Source organism: Pristis pectinata, chromosome 38, assembly GCF_009764475.1.
Source record: "Pristis pectinata isolate sPriPec2 chromosome 38, sPriPec2.1.pri, whole genome shotgun sequence".
Classification (NCBI taxonomy): Eukaryota; Metazoa; Chordata; class Chondrichthyes; order Rhinopristiformes; family Pristidae; genus Pristis; species Pristis pectinata.
The window spans coordinates 10001854-10020225 of record NC_067441.1 but is presented as its reverse complement, the minus strand read 5'-3'; the positions used below and the strand labels follow the sequence as shown (position 1 = coordinate 10020225).

General features: G+C 55.3%; 1 protein-coding gene across 1 annotated transcript; it reads right to left on the bottom strand.

Annotated features, from left to right (window-relative positions):
• Positions 1–1033: 1033 nt before the first annotated feature.
• On the bottom strand, positions 1034–13529 carry tmed10 (transmembrane p24 trafficking protein 10). Its single transcript, XM_052045066.1, has 5 exons — positions 13200–13529; positions 7677–7797; positions 4592–4665; positions 4099–4225; positions 1034–2545 (listed from the first exon to the last, which is right to left on the bottom strand). The coding sequence occupies exons 1-5, from the start codon at positions 13524–13526 to the stop codon at positions 2424–2426; spliced, it is 771 nt and encodes a 256-aa protein (XP_051901026.1). The 5' UTR covers positions 13527–13529; the 3' UTR covers positions 1034–2423.
• Between the last annotated feature and the right edge of the window lie 4843 nt (positions 13530–18372).

The following is an 18372-nucleotide window of genomic DNA, read 5'->3' as shown; positions in this document are numbered from 1 at the left end:
TCGTGACCTCCCAAAAAGCTTCAATTTTCTCCCATGGTCCTCAGCCAGCTCCTATTGGTTCAAAGCCTGCCTCAACCACTTCCTCTGGCAGCTCATTCCATATACTCACCATCCTCTGCGTAAAAAAGTTGCAAAAAATATTTCAATTCATTTTAAATGAAGCAACACATCGAGGGCAAAGGAATCTGCAAATACCAATGGGAACATAATTTCTTTTCCTTACAAATCCAACAGATTGTCTTAATAAATGTTTAGTGTCTAAAACAATCTGTTGTTATTGTGTGGGGGGAAAAAAAATCACATCCTGACCCTCAGAGGCCTGTTTAGATGTGATATTTAGCTCGATGTCAAAGGCTGCCCCCATAACACTCTACGCAGAAGATGCATTTCACTGTGTGTTTCGATGTACCTGTGACTAATAATATCTTATCTTAAAGTCAGCAAAACAATTACGAGAAGTATCCACTGAAATTGCCTCAAAAGGCAGGATTGGGACATGCCAATCAGCCCCTAACCTTCCACATTTTGCCAATTCCAAAGGCAATAATATTCACTTGAACGTTTGTTCTGCGCTCAAGGTGCTGGGGGTGATTGTAGAGAAGGATGCTGTCCACTTACAGGAAACCAAAGCAGTTTCTCCTGTATCTGAAGACAAAAGGCATTCATGCAAATTAAGATCTCTCTTATCAAATGCCTCAAAGACAAGGCCTTCTGAAATCCAGGTCCAAATCCTGGAATTCCCTCCTCAACAGAGCAGGAGAGCATGATTGGAAGGCAGGTACATTACCAACATTTAAAAGGTACTTGGACAGGTACATGGATAGAAAGGTTTAGAGGGATGTGGGCCAAATGGGACTAGCTTAGATGGGAATCTTGGTCAGCATGGAGCAGTTGGGCCAAAGGGCCTATTCCGTACTGTATGACTCTGTGACTGCTCTTGCCCATTGTAGCACAAGTACCATCAACCGTATCTCCCATCGTCCCCTCCACAGCTCACCACATGGTCCGCCATAAAATAGGCCCAAACATCACATCCAATTAAAAGAGAATTTTATTCTTACAATTTCTGCACAAAACTATTCCCAAATAATCAAACGTTTTACAGCGGAAGACCACAGACTGACCCCGGAATGTCGCACGTCTGCAGACCCCGGTCACTCCCACCAACTAATCACACAACAGTCACCCGCAGAGAACATACAAAACAAGTGGTCAAGCAAATCAAAAGCCTCTGGCGCAGGTCTCCCTCTTTCACCAGCTCAAATCCCTGGCATCGAATCACTCAGAATCCACTCCTCCACGGGAGGGGAACCTCCATGTCTCACATTCTGGGCTGGATTGAAGGGGCAGCCAAACTTTAGTACAGTATAAATTTTGAGAAGAAATAACCCCCTTTAGCTCAATCCCTCCATACGAGCCGTGAAGGTCAGGAAGTGCCGTGCCCGTCGACTCACATAACTCCAGACACGAGGCAGTCAACCACCCTGGAGCTCAGTTTAGTCTGCTTACATCAATCTTTAAAATTCATACAGCATTATTGCAAATGGGATTAGTGTACAGTGGGTGCCTGATGGTTTGCATGGATTCAGTGGGCGAAGGGCCAGTTTCTGTGCTCCGTGACTATGATAGTATCTCAATAAAAAGAGAAATTCAAACCTCCTTGGCAGCCAAGCAGCCTCCAGAGTGTGTGGCCAGGATTCAGGGGATAAATCGCTACTTATTCCCACGGGGTTGGAGACCAGGGAGGTGGAATTGAACAGAAATATTTGACTTGAGGAAACCAGGTCACTTCTCAAAACAAGTCAAAGGTGCAGTGACCCACTGTGACTGATTCAGGTGAGACTGTACCTTCTTGAGAATTATTTTCCTGTTAAAAGGCTACTGCAGATTTTCTCTTGGACACTCAAGATGACAGCACCTTTCTTGCAAGCTATTCGTAGTTCCAGAAGATGAGAAAAAAAAAATCAAAAAAAAACTGCAGACGTTGGAAATCTAAAACAAGAACATAAAAAATGCTGGAAAACCCATTGAAAGTTTCTCTCTGCAGAAGCAGTCTGACCTGCCGAGTTTTTCCAGCATTTTCTGTTTTTGTCACAAAGTTTCAGCCTGTGGAGGTAAATTTCTACAGAACAGTTGTTGTCCAAGGAGTTCCTGTGGTCATCTTTGTCCTGGGGAGTGGTCCAAGTCAATCTGATGTAATCCTGATAAGAGGAAGCTTATTTGACTGTTCACAAGACTCAGTGGTCTCAAGCCCTGACCGTGGGTCAATTATCAACTCCAATGCTGCAAATTAAAACACAGCCCTTGTTCAAATACTTAAAGCACTCCATTTAATACAAAGAAACAATGGTAAGTTATCACTCACACGCGCCCCCTCCAAACTCAGACGCACGTACACACTCACACACACATTCTGATCACCATTATTCAATGAGTTTCTTGGCTTTGAAGAAGCGACGCAGGTAGAAAACCTGCCAGGTGGCCAGTCCAACCAGACAACACATTGAAAAAATGCTGAAGTACAGGACGCGGGCACTAGTCGACTCTGCGGAAAGAAAGGAGCTGGTCAATTGTGGCAGATGGTTCGAGGTCTGTGCTTTCAGTTTAATCATACTTTCATTAGGGCCATTTCCCTGCTGCAGGATTAGCTGAGACTGTCAAATCTTCAGCTATCAGCCTAAGCACCATTTACACTTTAAATCCCCTCCAAAATGATCAATCCTGCAAAGATCCCTTTTGCCTCTTCCCTGAATGCATTCCCTTGCCCAAAATACATTCCACAACTCTCCCCTCTGGTGTTAAAGGGACTGCACTGACTGACTGGTTGTTCAGTCCGCTGCCGAGCGCCAGGTAGAGTCCAGAGGAAGAACTAGAAACCCCATTCTTGTCGCCAAATTGGAGATCAGCAAAAGGGCAAGTTGCTTAATCTTTTCTAATCCATAGTTTTAATGCTGTTAATGATTTGTTAATGCTCCAATATGTTTTAATCAATTATTTTGCTTAGTTTTGTTTTTAAAAATTTATAATTTTAATAGGTTTAAATGATTCAGCATATTACACAGTTTCTCTCCCCACTCTTGCTTCTTGCCAAGGGCAGTCAGGGGATTCAGGAATCAGTGGTACACTTACACGAGACCTCACTCTGCCTTGCGAACCAGCGCCAGGGTGGAGAGTCAGTTTGTCCACACCTAACCAGAAAGCTGTAGGTGTGGGAAGGCAAACCCAGGTTCACTCAGTGGCATCACTCCCACCACCCCCCCCCCCCCCCCCCCCCCGAGATCCTGTGATCTATACACCCAGATCTCACGCCCTTGTGAACAGGATCACAGATCCTACTGGGCTGAAAGCCCCTCCAAGCAGAAAACTCCAAAGACGTGATCAGTTTAGGACGTGGCAGGTCCCACACTTGCAGAGACACCCACTCCCCTACACTTCCATTTTCCAAAACCGATTCAGCGTCTCAGTCATCCCCAATTTTAAAATCAAGAGACCGCAGATGCCAGAATCTGGAGCGACAAACAAGCCGGAGGAGTTCAGCAAGTCAGGCAGTACCTGTGGGGAGAAATGGACAGTGGACATTTGGGGTCGAGACCTTTCACCTGCACTGGTCCTGACGCAGTCCGGATGAAGGTCTTGACCCAAAGTGTCGACTGTCCATCTCCCTCTATAGACGCTGCCTGGCCCAATAAGTTCCTCCAGTGTCTTGTCTAATCTCTCCATCACTGGGATCCAAGGCCCTCCAAGCTCAGCTATTTATTTTCCTAAACCACTCCACATCTCCTTCCAATTTTTAAGACATTACTTAAGATCAACTGCTCTGCCCAGGGCAAGGGTCGCCTTTGCTGAGAAATTTTTCTGCGGCCAGCGATCATCTGAGTTAGTTGTGAGCATTGCTGCCAAGGCTGGCACACAGCACCAACAGCGACATTTTGTTCCGCACCTCTTTAGCTTTGAAATGGAAACTTCACCAGTTATCCAACTGTTATGAAGCAGAGGGAAGCGCTCTCAGGAAAATTACACCCCGATACAACAGTGACCGAGAAACAACCGTGCACGGGTCAGGAATAATGCAGCTTGTCTGAGCCGCACTGCTCTCACCATTGGTGTCCCTCATCTCTTCCTCTCGCTGCTTCATGTAGGCAAAGTCATTGACAATTGACTCTGACAGGTCCTCCAGCCGCCTCAGCTCCACCTCGAGGGGCTTCAGCTTCTCCGCCTTTGCGATCTGTCGGGAAGAGAGACTCTCAGAGACACAGCCCGACGATCCCATCCACCCGCAGAGAGTGGATCACCGAGCCCTACCACAGTACCCACCCCCCCCCCACCCCACCCGTCCATCCGCAAGACCAGCCCCAGCCCCAGATCCCATGGGTACACAAACGCAGCCTGCACCAGCCCTCCCGACACAGGAACGTGAACCCAGCCCCAGACACCAGCCTTCTGTACACGCACACCCCACGTGGGCCAGAGAGATCCCTCCCTTGCAAGTTCTTGCCCCACCATCACCCCCCACCCCAGCAAACATGCACACGCCCCTCCACTCCCCCTGTACCCTCACTCATGTAGAAGATAGATCTATGCAGGAACTTACATCTTCATAGTTCTTGGCTTCAACTCCATGTTTGGTGTTGAGAATGATCAGCTGGTCAGGGACCCGGAAATGGCCTGGGAATGAGAGAAAATGATCAGGCTCCTCTAAGCGGGGACCTTGCAATCTGGCTGGAGTCACCAATGATAGGCACAGTGAGAACCAACGCTGTTGGCGAGGTGCAAGGGCAGACGCTTTGGCTCGAGAGGCTGAGCAGAGGGAAAGGGGAGATCTTTTACTTACCTCCGTAGACTCAGTGGTTTAAAGGTGGCAGCCACACATCCCACCTACAGGGAGTGGGAGATCAGGGGACACCGCCGGTGCCCCTGGTGACTCCTGCAGAAAGTGTGTCCGGCTGCAGCTCCCGACTGACCACAGCCAGCGGCCTCCCTCAGGAGCATCTGTGATGCTCAGGGCATCGTAGACAGGAGCTTTAGTAAGGTGGTTACACTTAAGGGGCAGGCTGCAGGTAGTTGGGTGACCACCAGGAAAAAAGGGAGGGAGTAAGCAGAGTGTGCAGGGTTCCCCTGCGGCCACTCCCCCCAGGAACAAGTACACCCATTTTGGATACTGTTGGTGGGGGTGGCCTTTCAGAGAGCAGCAGCTGCCATGTCTGTGCTGTAGTATCTGGCTCTGATACACAGCAGGGGAAGGTGAAGACAAGGAGAACTGTAATGATGGGAGACAATAGTTAGGGAGTCAGACAGGAGATCCTGTAGCTGCGAACGAGACTCCGGGCTCGTGTGTTGCCTGCCGGGTGCCAGGGTGAAGGATGTCTCTGAGCAGTTGCAGAACATTCTCAAGGGGGAGGGTGAGCAGACAGAGGTCTTTGTGTACATTGGTATCAATGACGTGGGTAGAAAGAGGTTTGAGGACCTGCGGAGTGAGTAGAAGGAGTTAGGCAGAAGATTAAAAAGCTGGACCTCAAGGGTAGTAATCTCTGGATCCCATGCCACATGCTAGTGACGGTAGAAATAGGAAGATAGTGCATCTGAATGCGTGACTGAGGAACTAATGCACGAGGCAAGGGTTCAGGTTCTTGGACCATTGGGATCTCTTCAGGGGCAGAGGTGACTTGTACAAGAGGGACGGGTTGCACCCGAACCGGACAGGGACTGATATCCTGGCAATGAGGTTTGCTAAGATGCTACTCAGGAAGGTTTAAGCTAGTCTGACAGGGGGTTGGGACCCAAACCAGCAGTGTGGCAGATGGGCACGTTGAAGCAAACATAAATGTTAAAGCCAGCGAGTTCAGTAGACAGGACAGACAAGGGCTGGACAGACAGTGAAGAAAGGTTTGACAGACTAAGGAGCACTTATTTTGAAACATAGAACAGTACAGCACAGTACAGGCCCTTCGGCCCACCATGTTGTGCCAACCTATATAAACCCACTCCATGATCAATCTAACCCTTCCCTCCTACACAGCCCATAACCCTCCATTTTTCTTACATCCATGTGCCTATCTAAGAGTCTTTTAAAAGTCCCTATTGCATCAACCTCTACCACCACCCCCCAGCAGTGCGTTCCAGGCACCCACCACTCTGTGTAAAAACAAAACCTACCTCTGACATCTCCCCTAAACTTCCCTCCACTTACCTTAATCTGATGTTCTCTGCCACCCTGAGGAAAAGTTGCTGGCTGTCCACTCTATCGAATGCCTCTCATAATCTTATACACCTCTATCAGGTCGCCTCTCAACCTCCGTCACTCCAAAAAGAAAAGTCCTAGCTCGCTCAGCTTCTCATTAGATGTTCACTAATCCAGGCAGCATCCTGGTAAATCTCCTCTGCACCCTCTCTAAAGCTGCCACATCCTGCCTATAATGAGGCGACCAGAACTGAACATAATACTTAGTGTGGTCCAACCAGAGTGTTACAGAGCTGCAACATCACCTCAAAGCTCGTCATGCAATTTTAATGCAAGCCTGACAAGCAAGGAAAATGAACTCAGGGCACGGATTTGTACGTGAGACTGGGATATTATAGCCGTAACAGAAACATGGTTGAGGGAGGGGCGGGACTGGCACCTCAGTGTTGTTAACATGGTTACTAAGTTCGCAGATGACACCAAAATAGGTGGTGCAGTGGACAGTGAAGGAGGTTACAAACAAGATCTAGAATGAAATGGGAAAGTGGGAACGGTAGTTGGACTTTAACTTGGACAAGTGCGAGGTGTTGCATTTTGGTACGCGACACCAGGGCAGGACTTGCACAGTAAATGGTCGGGCCCTGGAGAGTGTTGTAGAACAGAGAGACCTAGGGATACAGATACGTGGTTCCCTGAAAGTGGCGACACAGGTGGACAGGGTGGGGAAGGAGGCGCTTGGCACGTTGGCCTTCATCGGTCAGGGCACTGAGTGTGTGGAGCCTGACAGAGAGCAACTAAATACTAATGATGTCACCTTGTGACTGTACAAGTCGTTGTTGAGACCACACCTGGAGGACTGTGTGCCGTTTCGGTCGCCCAGCTATAGGAAGGATGTCATTCAGCTACAGAAAAGATTCACGAGGATATCACCGGGACTGGAGGGCTCAAGTTATGAGAAGATGCTGAACAGGTTGGAACTTTTTTCCCCCGAAGCATTTTGCCCCAGACGCAGCCTGGTGCCGCCACAGCAGAAGTACGGAGACAAAGGATTGACGGGTGGAGGGAGAGGGGACATAAAACTCAGTGGGGTGGAGGTGGGGTGTGAGGTTACAGAGGCAGGAGAGGGTGGGAGAGAAGGCTTGCCGAGAAGGTGAGGGGGCAGGGAGAGTGGATGGAGAGACAGCCAGGGGTGGGAGGGGCATGGGTGGATGAACAGCCAGTGGGGTGGGTGGGAACAGCCGAGGGAGGGAGACGTCGCTCCTGATGCACTTCTATCATAAATAAAAATTGGAAAGAAAATACTGTGCAATTCCTGATCATTCTCTTTTCTATTTTAGCCTTCAGCACCGGCTGTACTTTGCCTGTGAACTTCCATCAGTTGACGTGTTGCATCCAATATTCCAACAAAATTTCGGATTGATACTTTGCTCGTCCCCACACCCCAGACCCTCTGCAGCCCAAACCACACCTGCACAATCTCTTCCCACCGTGCACTCACCTGTCGGCAGCCGACTCTCAAAGCAGATCTCAAACATGTCATAGTCGTCAGTGGTGAAGGCAAACTTCCCCTTGGTCGCCTCCTCCTTGGAGTACAGAATGTGGCCGGAGGAGTCTGTCACCTGGGAGAGGGTGCACAGAAGGACTTGATACCCTGGTTCCAGCACCATACTCAGTGGTCCACACGACAGCCCCACTCAAATCCTCCACAGCACCAATGGCCACCCTGTTCCTTCTCAACTGAACCCATCAGCTAGTCCCAAACTCCCAACGTCAACCCAACCTTGCCCCTTCCATAGCAGTCCAAATCCCTCCCAGGATCTCAGACTGACACCTTGATCCAAGCCCCACTCGTAAACTCTCAGTTCACCCAGACAACCCCTCCACACAGGCCCCACGCACTCTCCCCCACCTCCACTCCCGCCATCTACCAGAGGGAAACCCAAATATCAACAAGCCGTATTCCAGAGCAACAACAGGCTGCCCAACGGCACCGTGTGTAGTGTCGCTGCCTCAGAGCTCCAAGGACCTGGATTCAATCCCTACCTCAAACACTGTGGAGTTTACATGTGCTTCTTTTGACTGCCATTGCCCCAGAGACAAGCTAGTGGGCAGCTACATATCAGCTCTTAATGACAAAATCAATCAGAGCATGGGCATGTGTGAGAAAGAAAAAGCTGCAGGAAATGAGAGGAGCTGGACTAACGGATAAGCTCTCCTGCAGCCACCACGGACCCTTTCCCCACTTCAGCCTGAAAGGTCACCCGTCGCTCTTCCCACGTGTGCAGCCAGGCCTACGGAGTGTATGCAGCATTTCCTGTTTTCACATCTTAAATAAATGCTTTTCATGTGTGTTATTTTCATTTTCACTGAAGGGCCACGCAGTCGGAGAATTCGGGAAGGGAGATAATGGGATTCAAGAACAAATTACAACAAGAGACATTAGATGTGTTAGTGAGGCAGATAAATCTCCAGGGCCTGATGTATCTGATGAAGGGTCTTCGAGCTGGCTCTCTCCACAGATGCTGCCTGACCTGCTGAGTTCTTCGAGCATTTTGTGTTTCTGTTTCACATTTTTGCAGGGTTTTTTTTTCATTATCTCCTGATGTATCCCAGGCTACAAGGGGAGGCAACAGAGGAGATTGCTGAGGTTCCAGATGACTGGAAGACAGCGATTGTGGTGCCTTATATAAGGAGGGCAGTAGGAATAAGCCAGGTAATTACAGGCCAGTGAGTCTTACGTCAGTGGCAGGGAAATTATTGGAAAAAAATTTCTGAGGGACAGGGTTTGGAACAGCAGGGATTGATCAGGGATAGTCAGTGCGGCTTTGCAGTCCAGACTGACTAATTTGGTTGAATTTTCCAACAAAATGACTAAATATGTCAATGATCGTACAGTTGATGTTTCCTACTTGGACTTCAGCGAGACCTCTGACAAGGTCCCGCATGGGGCACTAGTCTGAGAGGTAAAAAGGCTATTGGATCAAGGGCAGTTTGGCAAAATGCTTTGATGATCAAAAGGCAGGAGTTGTTGGTTTGCGATCGGAAGCCTGTGACCAAAGGTGGATCACAACACGGGTAGTTAAAAACAAGCCAGGAAACTACCAGCCGGTGAGTCTGACATCAGTGGTGGTGGAGGTGATTCTGAGGGACATGACCTACCAACATTTGGAGAGACAGGGTCTGATTTGGGACAGTCAGCACAGCTTTGTGCATGGGAAGTCATGTCTGACAAATCCCCTGGAGTTCTACGAGGAGGTAACCAAGAGGGTAGATGAGGGTCAGGCAATGGATGTTGTCTATAAATCTTTAGCAAGGCCGTTGACAAGTTCCCTCATGGCAGGCTAGTCTGGAAGTTTAGATTGCACGGGATCCAGGGGGAGTTAGCAGTATGGATTCATAACTGGCTCAGTGGTAGGAAGCAGAGGGTGATGGTCGAGGGTTGTTTCTCAGACTGGAGGCCTGTGTCTAGATATGCCACAGGGGTTGAAGCTGGGATATTTGTTGCTTGTAATTTATATAAACAGTTTGGATGTGAATGTACAAGGCACGGTTAGTAAGTTTGCAGATGATACTACAACAGGTCGTGTTGTAGATGGTTTAAGAAGGTTATGAAAAATTAAAGAGGGACCTTGATCAGTTGGGCACGTGGGCTGACGGTTGGCAAATGGCTTTCAATCCCGATAAATGTGAGGTATTGCATTTTGGGAGATCAAACCAGGGAAGGACACATACAGTGAATGGTAGGGTCCTGGGGAGTGTGAAGGAATAGAAGGACCTAGGAGTGCAAGTGCATAGCTTGCTGAAAGTGGCGTCACAGGTAGACAGGGTGGTGAAGAAGGCGTTTGGCACGCTGGTCTTCATCAGTCAGGGCACTGAGTGTAGGAGTTGGGAAGTTATGTTGCAGTTGTACAAGATGTTGGAGAGGCCACACTTGGGATACTGTGCACAGTTTTGGTCACCATATTACAGGAAAGATGTTATTAAACTAGAAAGAGTGCAGAAAAGATTTACCAGGACATTGCCTGGACTTGGGGGCCTCAGTTATAAGGTTAGGTTGCTTAGACTAGGACTTTATTCCCTGGAACATAGGAGATTGAAGGGTGACCTGATAGAGGTGTATAAGATCATGAGAGACATAGGGTGAAAGCACAGTCTTTTTCCCAGGGAGGGGGAGCGAAAAACAAGAGGGCAGAGGTTTAAGATCAAAAGCAAAAGATTTAGAAGGGACATCAGGGGCAGCTTCTTCACACAAAGGGTGGTGCGTATTTGGAACGAGCTGCCAGAAATAGTGGTTGAGGCGGGCACATCAGCAACGTTTAAAAGCCATCTGGATAAGTACATGGATAGAAGAGGTTTAGGGGGCTGAGGGCCAAACGCAGGTGGATGGGACTAGCTCGCTGGGCAACACAGTTGGCAAGGACGAGTTCGGCCGAAGGGCCTGTTTCCATGCTGTGAGACTGTGACATAGGGATCAGTGCTGGTACAAGTTAATGATCTGGATGTGAACGTAGGAGGTATCATTGGTAAGTTCGCAGATAACAAGTAGATTAGCAGTGCTGTAAATAGTGAGGAAGGGTCTTCGTAGATGGGCACAGAAATGTCAGATGGAAATTTAATCCCAAAAGATGCAAGGTGATTTATTTTTGGAGGACTTAAGGCCCGGATATACACAATACATGGCAAGTACTGAGGAACAGAGCAACCTTTGTGTACATGTTCAAGGATCCACAAAGGTAGCAGCACTGGTAGATACGCCAGAGTCCCGATGCAGGGCTTCAGTCAAAAATATCGACAACTCCTCTCTCTCACCACCCCACCCTCCGCACCCACACCAAAGCTGCTTGACTTGCTAAGTTCCTCCAGCAGATTGTTTGCAGCACTGATAGGTAGTTGAAGTGTGCAGGATACTTGCCTCCATTAGCCAAGCTATAAAGTACAAGAGCAGAGCTCAGTGAGGCCAAATAAATCATTAGTTAGATTACAGGTGAAGTACTGTATCACGTGCTGTTCACATTGTAGAAATGATGCAGGTGTACTGGAGAGGGCAGAGGGGAGATTCCCTGGAACACTGCCTGGATCGGAGAGACTGTTTTCTTCATAGAGAAGGCCAATAGGTGACCTGATTCAGGTATACAAGATTATGGGTATAAATAGAGTAGATCGTGAGGAACTACCCCACAGCAGAGATGTCAATGACCAGAATGCACAAGTTCAAGGGAAGGGGTTGACTGGATTTGAGGAAGAGTTTTTCCCGACCAGAGAAGGCTTGAAATTTGGAAAGTATTGCCCAACGGGTGGAGGAGGCAGGTACTCCATTAGCACATAAGCATTTAGATGCATAATTGAAATACCATAGCTAAAATGCTGTGGGCTTGGAAACGGGATTAGTTTTGGTAGGTACATGATGGCCAGAGACACAAGAGATTGCAGATGCTGGAATACGGAGCAAAAAACAAACTGCCGGAGAAACTCAGCAGGTCAGGCAGCATCTGTGGAGAGACATGGACAGTCAACATTGCAGGTTCTTGCTCCACCACTTTACACTGGTGATCTCCCCTCTACCTTTCAGTCCAGCTGAAGGATCTCAAACTGAAACAACGACTGTCCATTTCCCTCCACAGATGCTGCCTGACCCGCTGAGTTCCCCCAACGGATTGTTTTGGTTCTACGAGGTGGCCAGCACAGCGGGCCGAAGGGCCTGCCTCCGGATGGCATGACTCTTCTGGCTGAGAAAAACATTTAGCAGTGAAAAGGTGCACGGGTCCTCATTGCAACATCTGACTCCTGCCCCTCACCCACCAGATTCTCTCCCCCATTCATTCTATCCTGTCCTCCCACAACTCCCTCACCTTCTCCCCTCAGCCCACTCCCCTCCCTGTTCCCTTTCCCCGAAACTCCACCACTCACTCGGTCATCACACCCCTACGCCTTTCCCCATACCCCCAGTTCCTTTCCCCTCACCCCCTTCCCCCCACCCCCCTTTCCCCACACCGCCACTTTCCTTCCCCACACCCCCACCCCTTCCCTTCCCCCCAACAGCCCCCTTCCCCACACCACCACCCCTTCCCACACATGTACCCTTCCCCCCACCCCCCACACACAGACCCTTCCCCACCCACACACACGTACCCTTCCCCCCCCAAACCCCGTTGCGCAGCCACACACACACACCCTTCCCCACATCCACACCCCCACTTCCCTTCCCCCCCACAACCCCCTCCCCCTCATTCCCGCCACACACATACCCTTCCCCTCACCCCCCTCCCCTTCCCTTCCCCCCCACAACCCCCTCCCCCTCATTCCCGCCACACACATACCCTCCCCTTCCCTTTACCCCCCTCCCCAACCCTTCCCCTCACCCCCACCCTCTCCCTTCCCCTCACCCCCACCCTCTCCCTTCCCCTCACCCCCCCTCCCAACAACCCTCCCCCTCACCCAACCCTTCCCCTCACCCACCCTCCCCCTTACCCCCTCTCCCCCCTCCCCCCCACCCAACCCTACCCCTCACCCCCCCTCCCCCCACCAAACCCTTCCCCTCACCCCCCCTCCCCCCCACCAAACCCTTCCCCTCACCCACCCTCCCCCCCACCCAACCCTTCCCCTCACCCACCCTCCCTCCCACCCAACCCTTCCCCTAACCCCCCCTCCCCCCACCCAACCCTTCCCCTCACCCACCCTCCCCCTAACCCACCCTCCCCCCGACCCAACCCTCCCCCTCACCCCCACTCCCCCTCCCCCACCCTTCCCCTCACCCACCCTCCCCCACCCTTCCCCTCACCCACCCTCCCCCTTCCCCTCACCCCCCCTCCCCTAACCCTTCCCCTCACCCCCCCTCCCCTAACCCTTCCCCTCACCCCCCCTCCCCTAACCCTTCCCCTCACCCCCCTCCCCTAACCCTTCCCCTCACCCTTCCCCTCACCCCCCAACCCTTCCCCCCCTCCTCCCCCAACCCTTCCCCTTCCCCCCACCCCTCCTCCCCGCCACACACAGACCCTCCACCCCCCCCTCCCCGCTCTCCCACCTTCAGGTCGGTGCGGCCGCCCGGCTGCTCGCTCAGCTCGTACTCGCCGGTCACCAGCACGTCCTTGTGGATCTCCTCCCGGAGACACTTCCTGGCGTTGGAGGGGAGGTGGAAGGAGATGGCGCGGGCGCCGAGGACCAGGCCGAGGACGAGGCCGAGGACGAGCGGCAGGAGCGGGGCGGCGGGAGGCGCCATCACCGAGCGCTCGGGAGCCAGGCTTCCGGCTTCGCTGGCCCGCGGACGTGGCGCCGTCCGATTGGCGCTGCCCGCCCCACTTCCTGCAGCGCCGCGCCTGCGCGCTGGCCCCGCTCCCCCGTCGCCGCGCATTGTGGGACCGTGGAGGACCTGAGGCTGGAGAAGATGGTGGACGGTTGTTCCTCCCAGTCCGGGCGGCCGGTGCGGGGCGGGTGTCGGTGTCACAGGTGTTCTCACCGGGCGAGGGGGCCGCTCCGTCCCCGCTGTCCTTCCGAGACCAACTGTACCCTGGAGCAGTGAGCGGCCTGTCCCGGCCCCAGTCCTCCCCCCTCCCTCCCCCCTCCCCCCCCCTCCCCCCTCCCTCCCCCCTCCCTCCCCCCTCCCTCTCCCCTCCCTCCCCCCTCCTCCCTCCTCCCTCCCCCTCCCTCCTCCCTCCCCCCTCCCTCCTCCCTCCCCCCTCCCCCCTCCTCCCTCCTCCCTCCCTCCTCCCCCCCTCCCCCCCCTCCCCCTCCCCCCTCCCCCCCTCCCCCCCTCCCCCCCCTCCCTCCCCCCCTCCCCCCCTCCCCCTCCCCCCTCCCCCCCCTCCCCCCTCCCCCCCTCCCCCCCTCCCCCCCCCTCCCCCCCCCTCCCTCCCCCTCCCTCCCTCCCCCTCCTCCCCTCCCTCCCCCTCCCTCCCCCTCCCTCCCTCCCCCTCCCTCCCCCTCCCTCCCCCCTCCCTCCCCCTCCCTCCCCCTCCCTCCCTCCCCCTCCCTCCCCTCCCCCTCCCTCCCCTCCCCCTCCCTCCCCTCCCCCTCCCTCCCCTCCCCCTCCCTCCCCTCCCCCTTCCTCCCTCCCCTCCCCCTCCCTCCCCTCCCCCTTCCTCCCTCCCCTCCCCCTCCCTCCCCTCCCCCTTCCTCCCTCCCCTCCCCCTCCCTCCCCTCCCTCTTCCTCCCCTCCCCCTTCCTCCCCTCCCCCTACCCCTCCCCCTTCCTCCCCCCTCCCCCTCCCCTCCCCCTTCCTCCCCCCTCCCCCTCCCCTCCCCCTTCCTCCCCCCTCCCCCTTCCTCCCCCTTCCTCCCCCCTCCCCCTTCCTCCCCCTTCCTCCCCCCTCCCCCTTCCTCCCCCTTCCTCCCCCCTCCCCCTTCCTCCCCCTCCCCTTCCCCTTCCTCCCCCCTCCCCTTCCCTTCCTCCCCCTCCCCTTCCCCTTCCTCCCCCCTCCCCTTCCCCCTCCTCCCCCCTTCCCCTTCCTCCCCCCTTCCCCTTCCTCCCCTCCCCCTCCCCCTTCCTCCCCCCCCCTCCCCCCCCTCCCCCCCTCCCCCCCCTCCCCCTCCCCCCCTCCCCCCCCTCCCCCCCTCCCCCCCCTCCCCCCTCCCCCCTCCCCCCCCTCCCCCCTCCCCCCCCTCCCCCCTCCCCCCTCCCCCCTCCTCCCCCCTCCTCCCCCCTCCTCCCCTTCCCCCCTCCCCCCTCCCCTTCCCCTTCCCCCCCCTCCCCCCTCCCCCCTCCCCCCCCCTCCCCCTTCCTCCCCCCCCCTCCCCCCCCTCCCCCTTCCTCCCCCCCTCCCCCTCCCCCCTTCCTCCCCCCCCTCCCCCCCTCCCCCCTCCTCCCCCCCTCCCCCCTCCTCCCCCTCCCCCTCCTCCCCCCCTCCCCCCCCCTCCCCCCTCCCCCCCCCTCCCCCCTCCCCCTTCCTCCCCCCCTCCCCCCCTCCCCCTTCCTCCCCCCCTCCCCCTTCCTCCCCCCCCTTCCTCCCCCCCCCCCTTCCTCCCCCCCCTTCCTCCCCCCCCCTTCCTCCCCCCCCCTTCCTCCCCCCCCTTCCTCCACCCCCCCTTCCTCCCCCCCCTCCCCCTCCCCCCTCCCCCCTCCCCCCTCCCCCCCTCCCCTTCCCCCCTCCCCTTCCCCCCCTCCCCTTCCTCCCCCTTCCCTCCCCCCTCCCACTTCCTCCCCCTTCCCTCCCCCCTCCCACTTCCCTCCCCCTTCCCTCCCCCCTCCCCCTTCCCTCCCCCCTCCCCCTTCCCTCCCCCTCCCCTTCCCTCCCCCTCCCCCTTCCCTCCCCCCTCCCACTTCCCTCCCCCTCCCACTTCCCTCCCCCTTCCCACTTCCCTCCCCTCCCCTTCCCTCCCCCTCCCCCTTCCCTCCCCCTCCCCCTTCCCTCCCCCTCCCCTTCCCTCCCCCTCCCCCTTCCCTCCCCCTCCCCCTTCCCTCCCCTCCCACTTCCCTCCCCCTCCCCTTCCCTCCCCCTCCCCTTCCCTCCCCATCCCCCTCCCCTTCCCTCCCCATCCCCCTCCCCTTCCCTCCCCATCCCCCTCCCCTCCCCTCCCCTTCCCTCCCCCTCCCCCTCCCCTTCCCTCCCCCTCCCCCTCCCCTTCCCTCCCCCTCCCCCTCCCCTTCCCTCCCCCTCCCCTTCCCTCCCCTCCCCCTCCCCTCCCCCTCCCCTCCCCTCCCCTCCCCCTTCCTCCCCTCCCCCTTCCCTCCCCTCCCCCTTCCTCCCCCCCTCCCCCTTCCTCCCCCCCTCCCCCTTCCTCCCCCCTCCCCCCTCCCCCCTCCCCCCCTCCCCCCCTCCCCTTCCTCCCCCTTCCCTCCCCCCCACTTCCCTCCCCCCTCCCACTTCCCTCCCCCCTCCCACTTCCCTCCCCCTCCCACTTCCCTCCCCCTCCCACTTCCCTCCCCCCTCCCACTTCCCTCCCCCTTCCCTCCCCCTCCCCTTCCCTCCCCCTCCCCTTCCCTCCCCCTCCCCCTCCCCCCCCCCCCCCCCCCTCCCCTCCCCCCTCCCCCTCCCCTCCCCCCCCCCCCTCCCCTTCCCTCCCCCTCCCCTTCCCTTCCCCTCCCCTTCCCTTCCCCTCCCCTTCCCTCCCCCTCCCCCTCCCCTTCCCTCCCCCTCCCCCTCCCCCTCCCCTTCCCTCCCCCTCCCCTTCCCTCCCCCTCCCCCTCCCCTCCCCTCCCTCCCCCTCCCCCTTCCCTTCCCTCCCCCTTCCCTTCCCTCCCCCTTCCCTTCCCGCCCCCTCCCCCTTCCCTTCCCTCCTCCCCCTCCCCCTTCCCTTCGCTCCTCCCCCTCCCCCTTCCCTCCCCCCTCCCGCTTCCCTCCCCCCTCCCGCTTCCCTCCCCCCTCCCCTTCCCTCCCCCCTCCCCCTTCCTCCCCCCCTCCCCCTTCCTCCCCCCCTCCCCCTTCCTCCCCCCCTCCCCCTTCCTCCCCCCTCCCCGTCCCCCTCGCCATTCCTCCCTTCCCCCTTCCTCCCCCTCCTCCTCTCCCCCACCCCTCTCTCCCCCACCCTTCTCCCCCTCTCATTTCCCCCCCCACCCCTCCCCCTCTCTCATCTCCCCCCCACCCCTCCCCCTGTCCTGACCTGCTGAGTGTTTCCAGCATTTTTTGTTTATTTCAGATTTCCAGCATTTTTCTTATAGAATAAAGAATGCTCTTCTAAAGGGGTTCAGGAGCAGAATGAAGTTGAGTTTATTGTCAGGTACAGGTGCAGTGAAAGTCTTGCAGCAGCATCACAGGTGAGTAGGTAGAGACAACGCACACAACATAAATTATACATAAATTGTACACGAACTATGGAAGGCAGTGAAGAAGAAGACTCTGCAAAACAAGAGATTTGTGCAAAAACGCAATTAAAAACAAGTCTATGGGAGTGTGGCAATACGGACTGTATATGAGCAGGTGCAAGTACACGGAGTATATGGGCGAGTAGGTATACAAGAGGACGGGTGTTGAATTGGATCCCAATTGAACATATTTCCTGTCCCATCCTTGGATCCCTATGACCCAAAATTTCATCCTGCGGTAAGGAGCAGGAGTCTGGGACTTACAGGATTGCTTTACTGGGAGCCAGCACAGACTCAATGGGCCAAATGGCCTTTCATGCCAAAAGAAATACAACGGAAATGGGGAAGGTTGTATCTCTCCCAGAAATACACAGACATGTGAACTAATGGGGACTGGGCTGTGAGGAAAGAGCCAAGAAGTACAACTGACCCATCGGAACCTGCCGTGACCATGTCCACCTCTATCAAACCTCCTTTCAACCATGTGCGGCTCCAAGGAGAGCAAGCCCAGTTCCCCAGCCTGATTGAACAGCCCCCTGGAAGAGCCAGTACATGCGGAAGGAATGAGTGGCAGCCTTGTGTTCTGTGAATCTCTGAAAAGCATTGAGTAGTGGTATTGTTCATGAAACACAAGGGCACAACAATGTAGGGCATCTACTCCATGTCAGGTGGAGACAGTGGCTGACAGATGATCTCTCCAATGCCTCAGGGTCACCAACACCGATCTCGGTCCCTTAGATCGTCACACGGAAAGTTTTGACACAAAGTAATTCCATCCACGTCGAAAGACTCTGTTGATATCCTGCAAAGATTCAAGTTCAGTCATCGCAGGAGGAAAGCAAATAAGATTGCAGAGGCTGGAATCTGAACCAAAGCCAGAAATGCTGGAAGAACTCAGCCAGTCAAGCAGCATCTGTGGAGAGAGAAACCAGTCAAGGACCCTCAGCACTGAGGGACAAAGTTCTGATGAAGGGTCTTCTACGTGAAACAAACGGTTTCCCTCTCCACAGATGCTGCTGGACTGGCTGAGTTCTTCCAGCATTTCTGTTATTGTTTCAGTCCGAGCAGTTAAAGCTTGTGACTCGGTGAGTTAACTAATGATAAATCCCAGCTGGGTGACCGGCAGAAATGGCCGGTTCTGGTACAAACAAAGCTGGGCAATGCGATATCGGTCCACACTTGCCCACCCATCCCATCTTCTGCGCCGGACTTCTACAACTGCCTGCATCCGGACCTACCTGCTTCCCCACTCACCTGCTCACACACCGATCTACGTCCGCGGTTCTCGACATCTGCCACGCACCTCACATACCTGTTTGTTTCTGCACCCCCCCACTTCCACAACTGCCCTATCTCCACACCTTTGCTTGTACACACACCACACCCGCCCTCTTGCAGACCTGCCCACCCATACACTGCCCGTATTCTGCGCCTAGTAACCAGCCTGCGCATTATAGCGG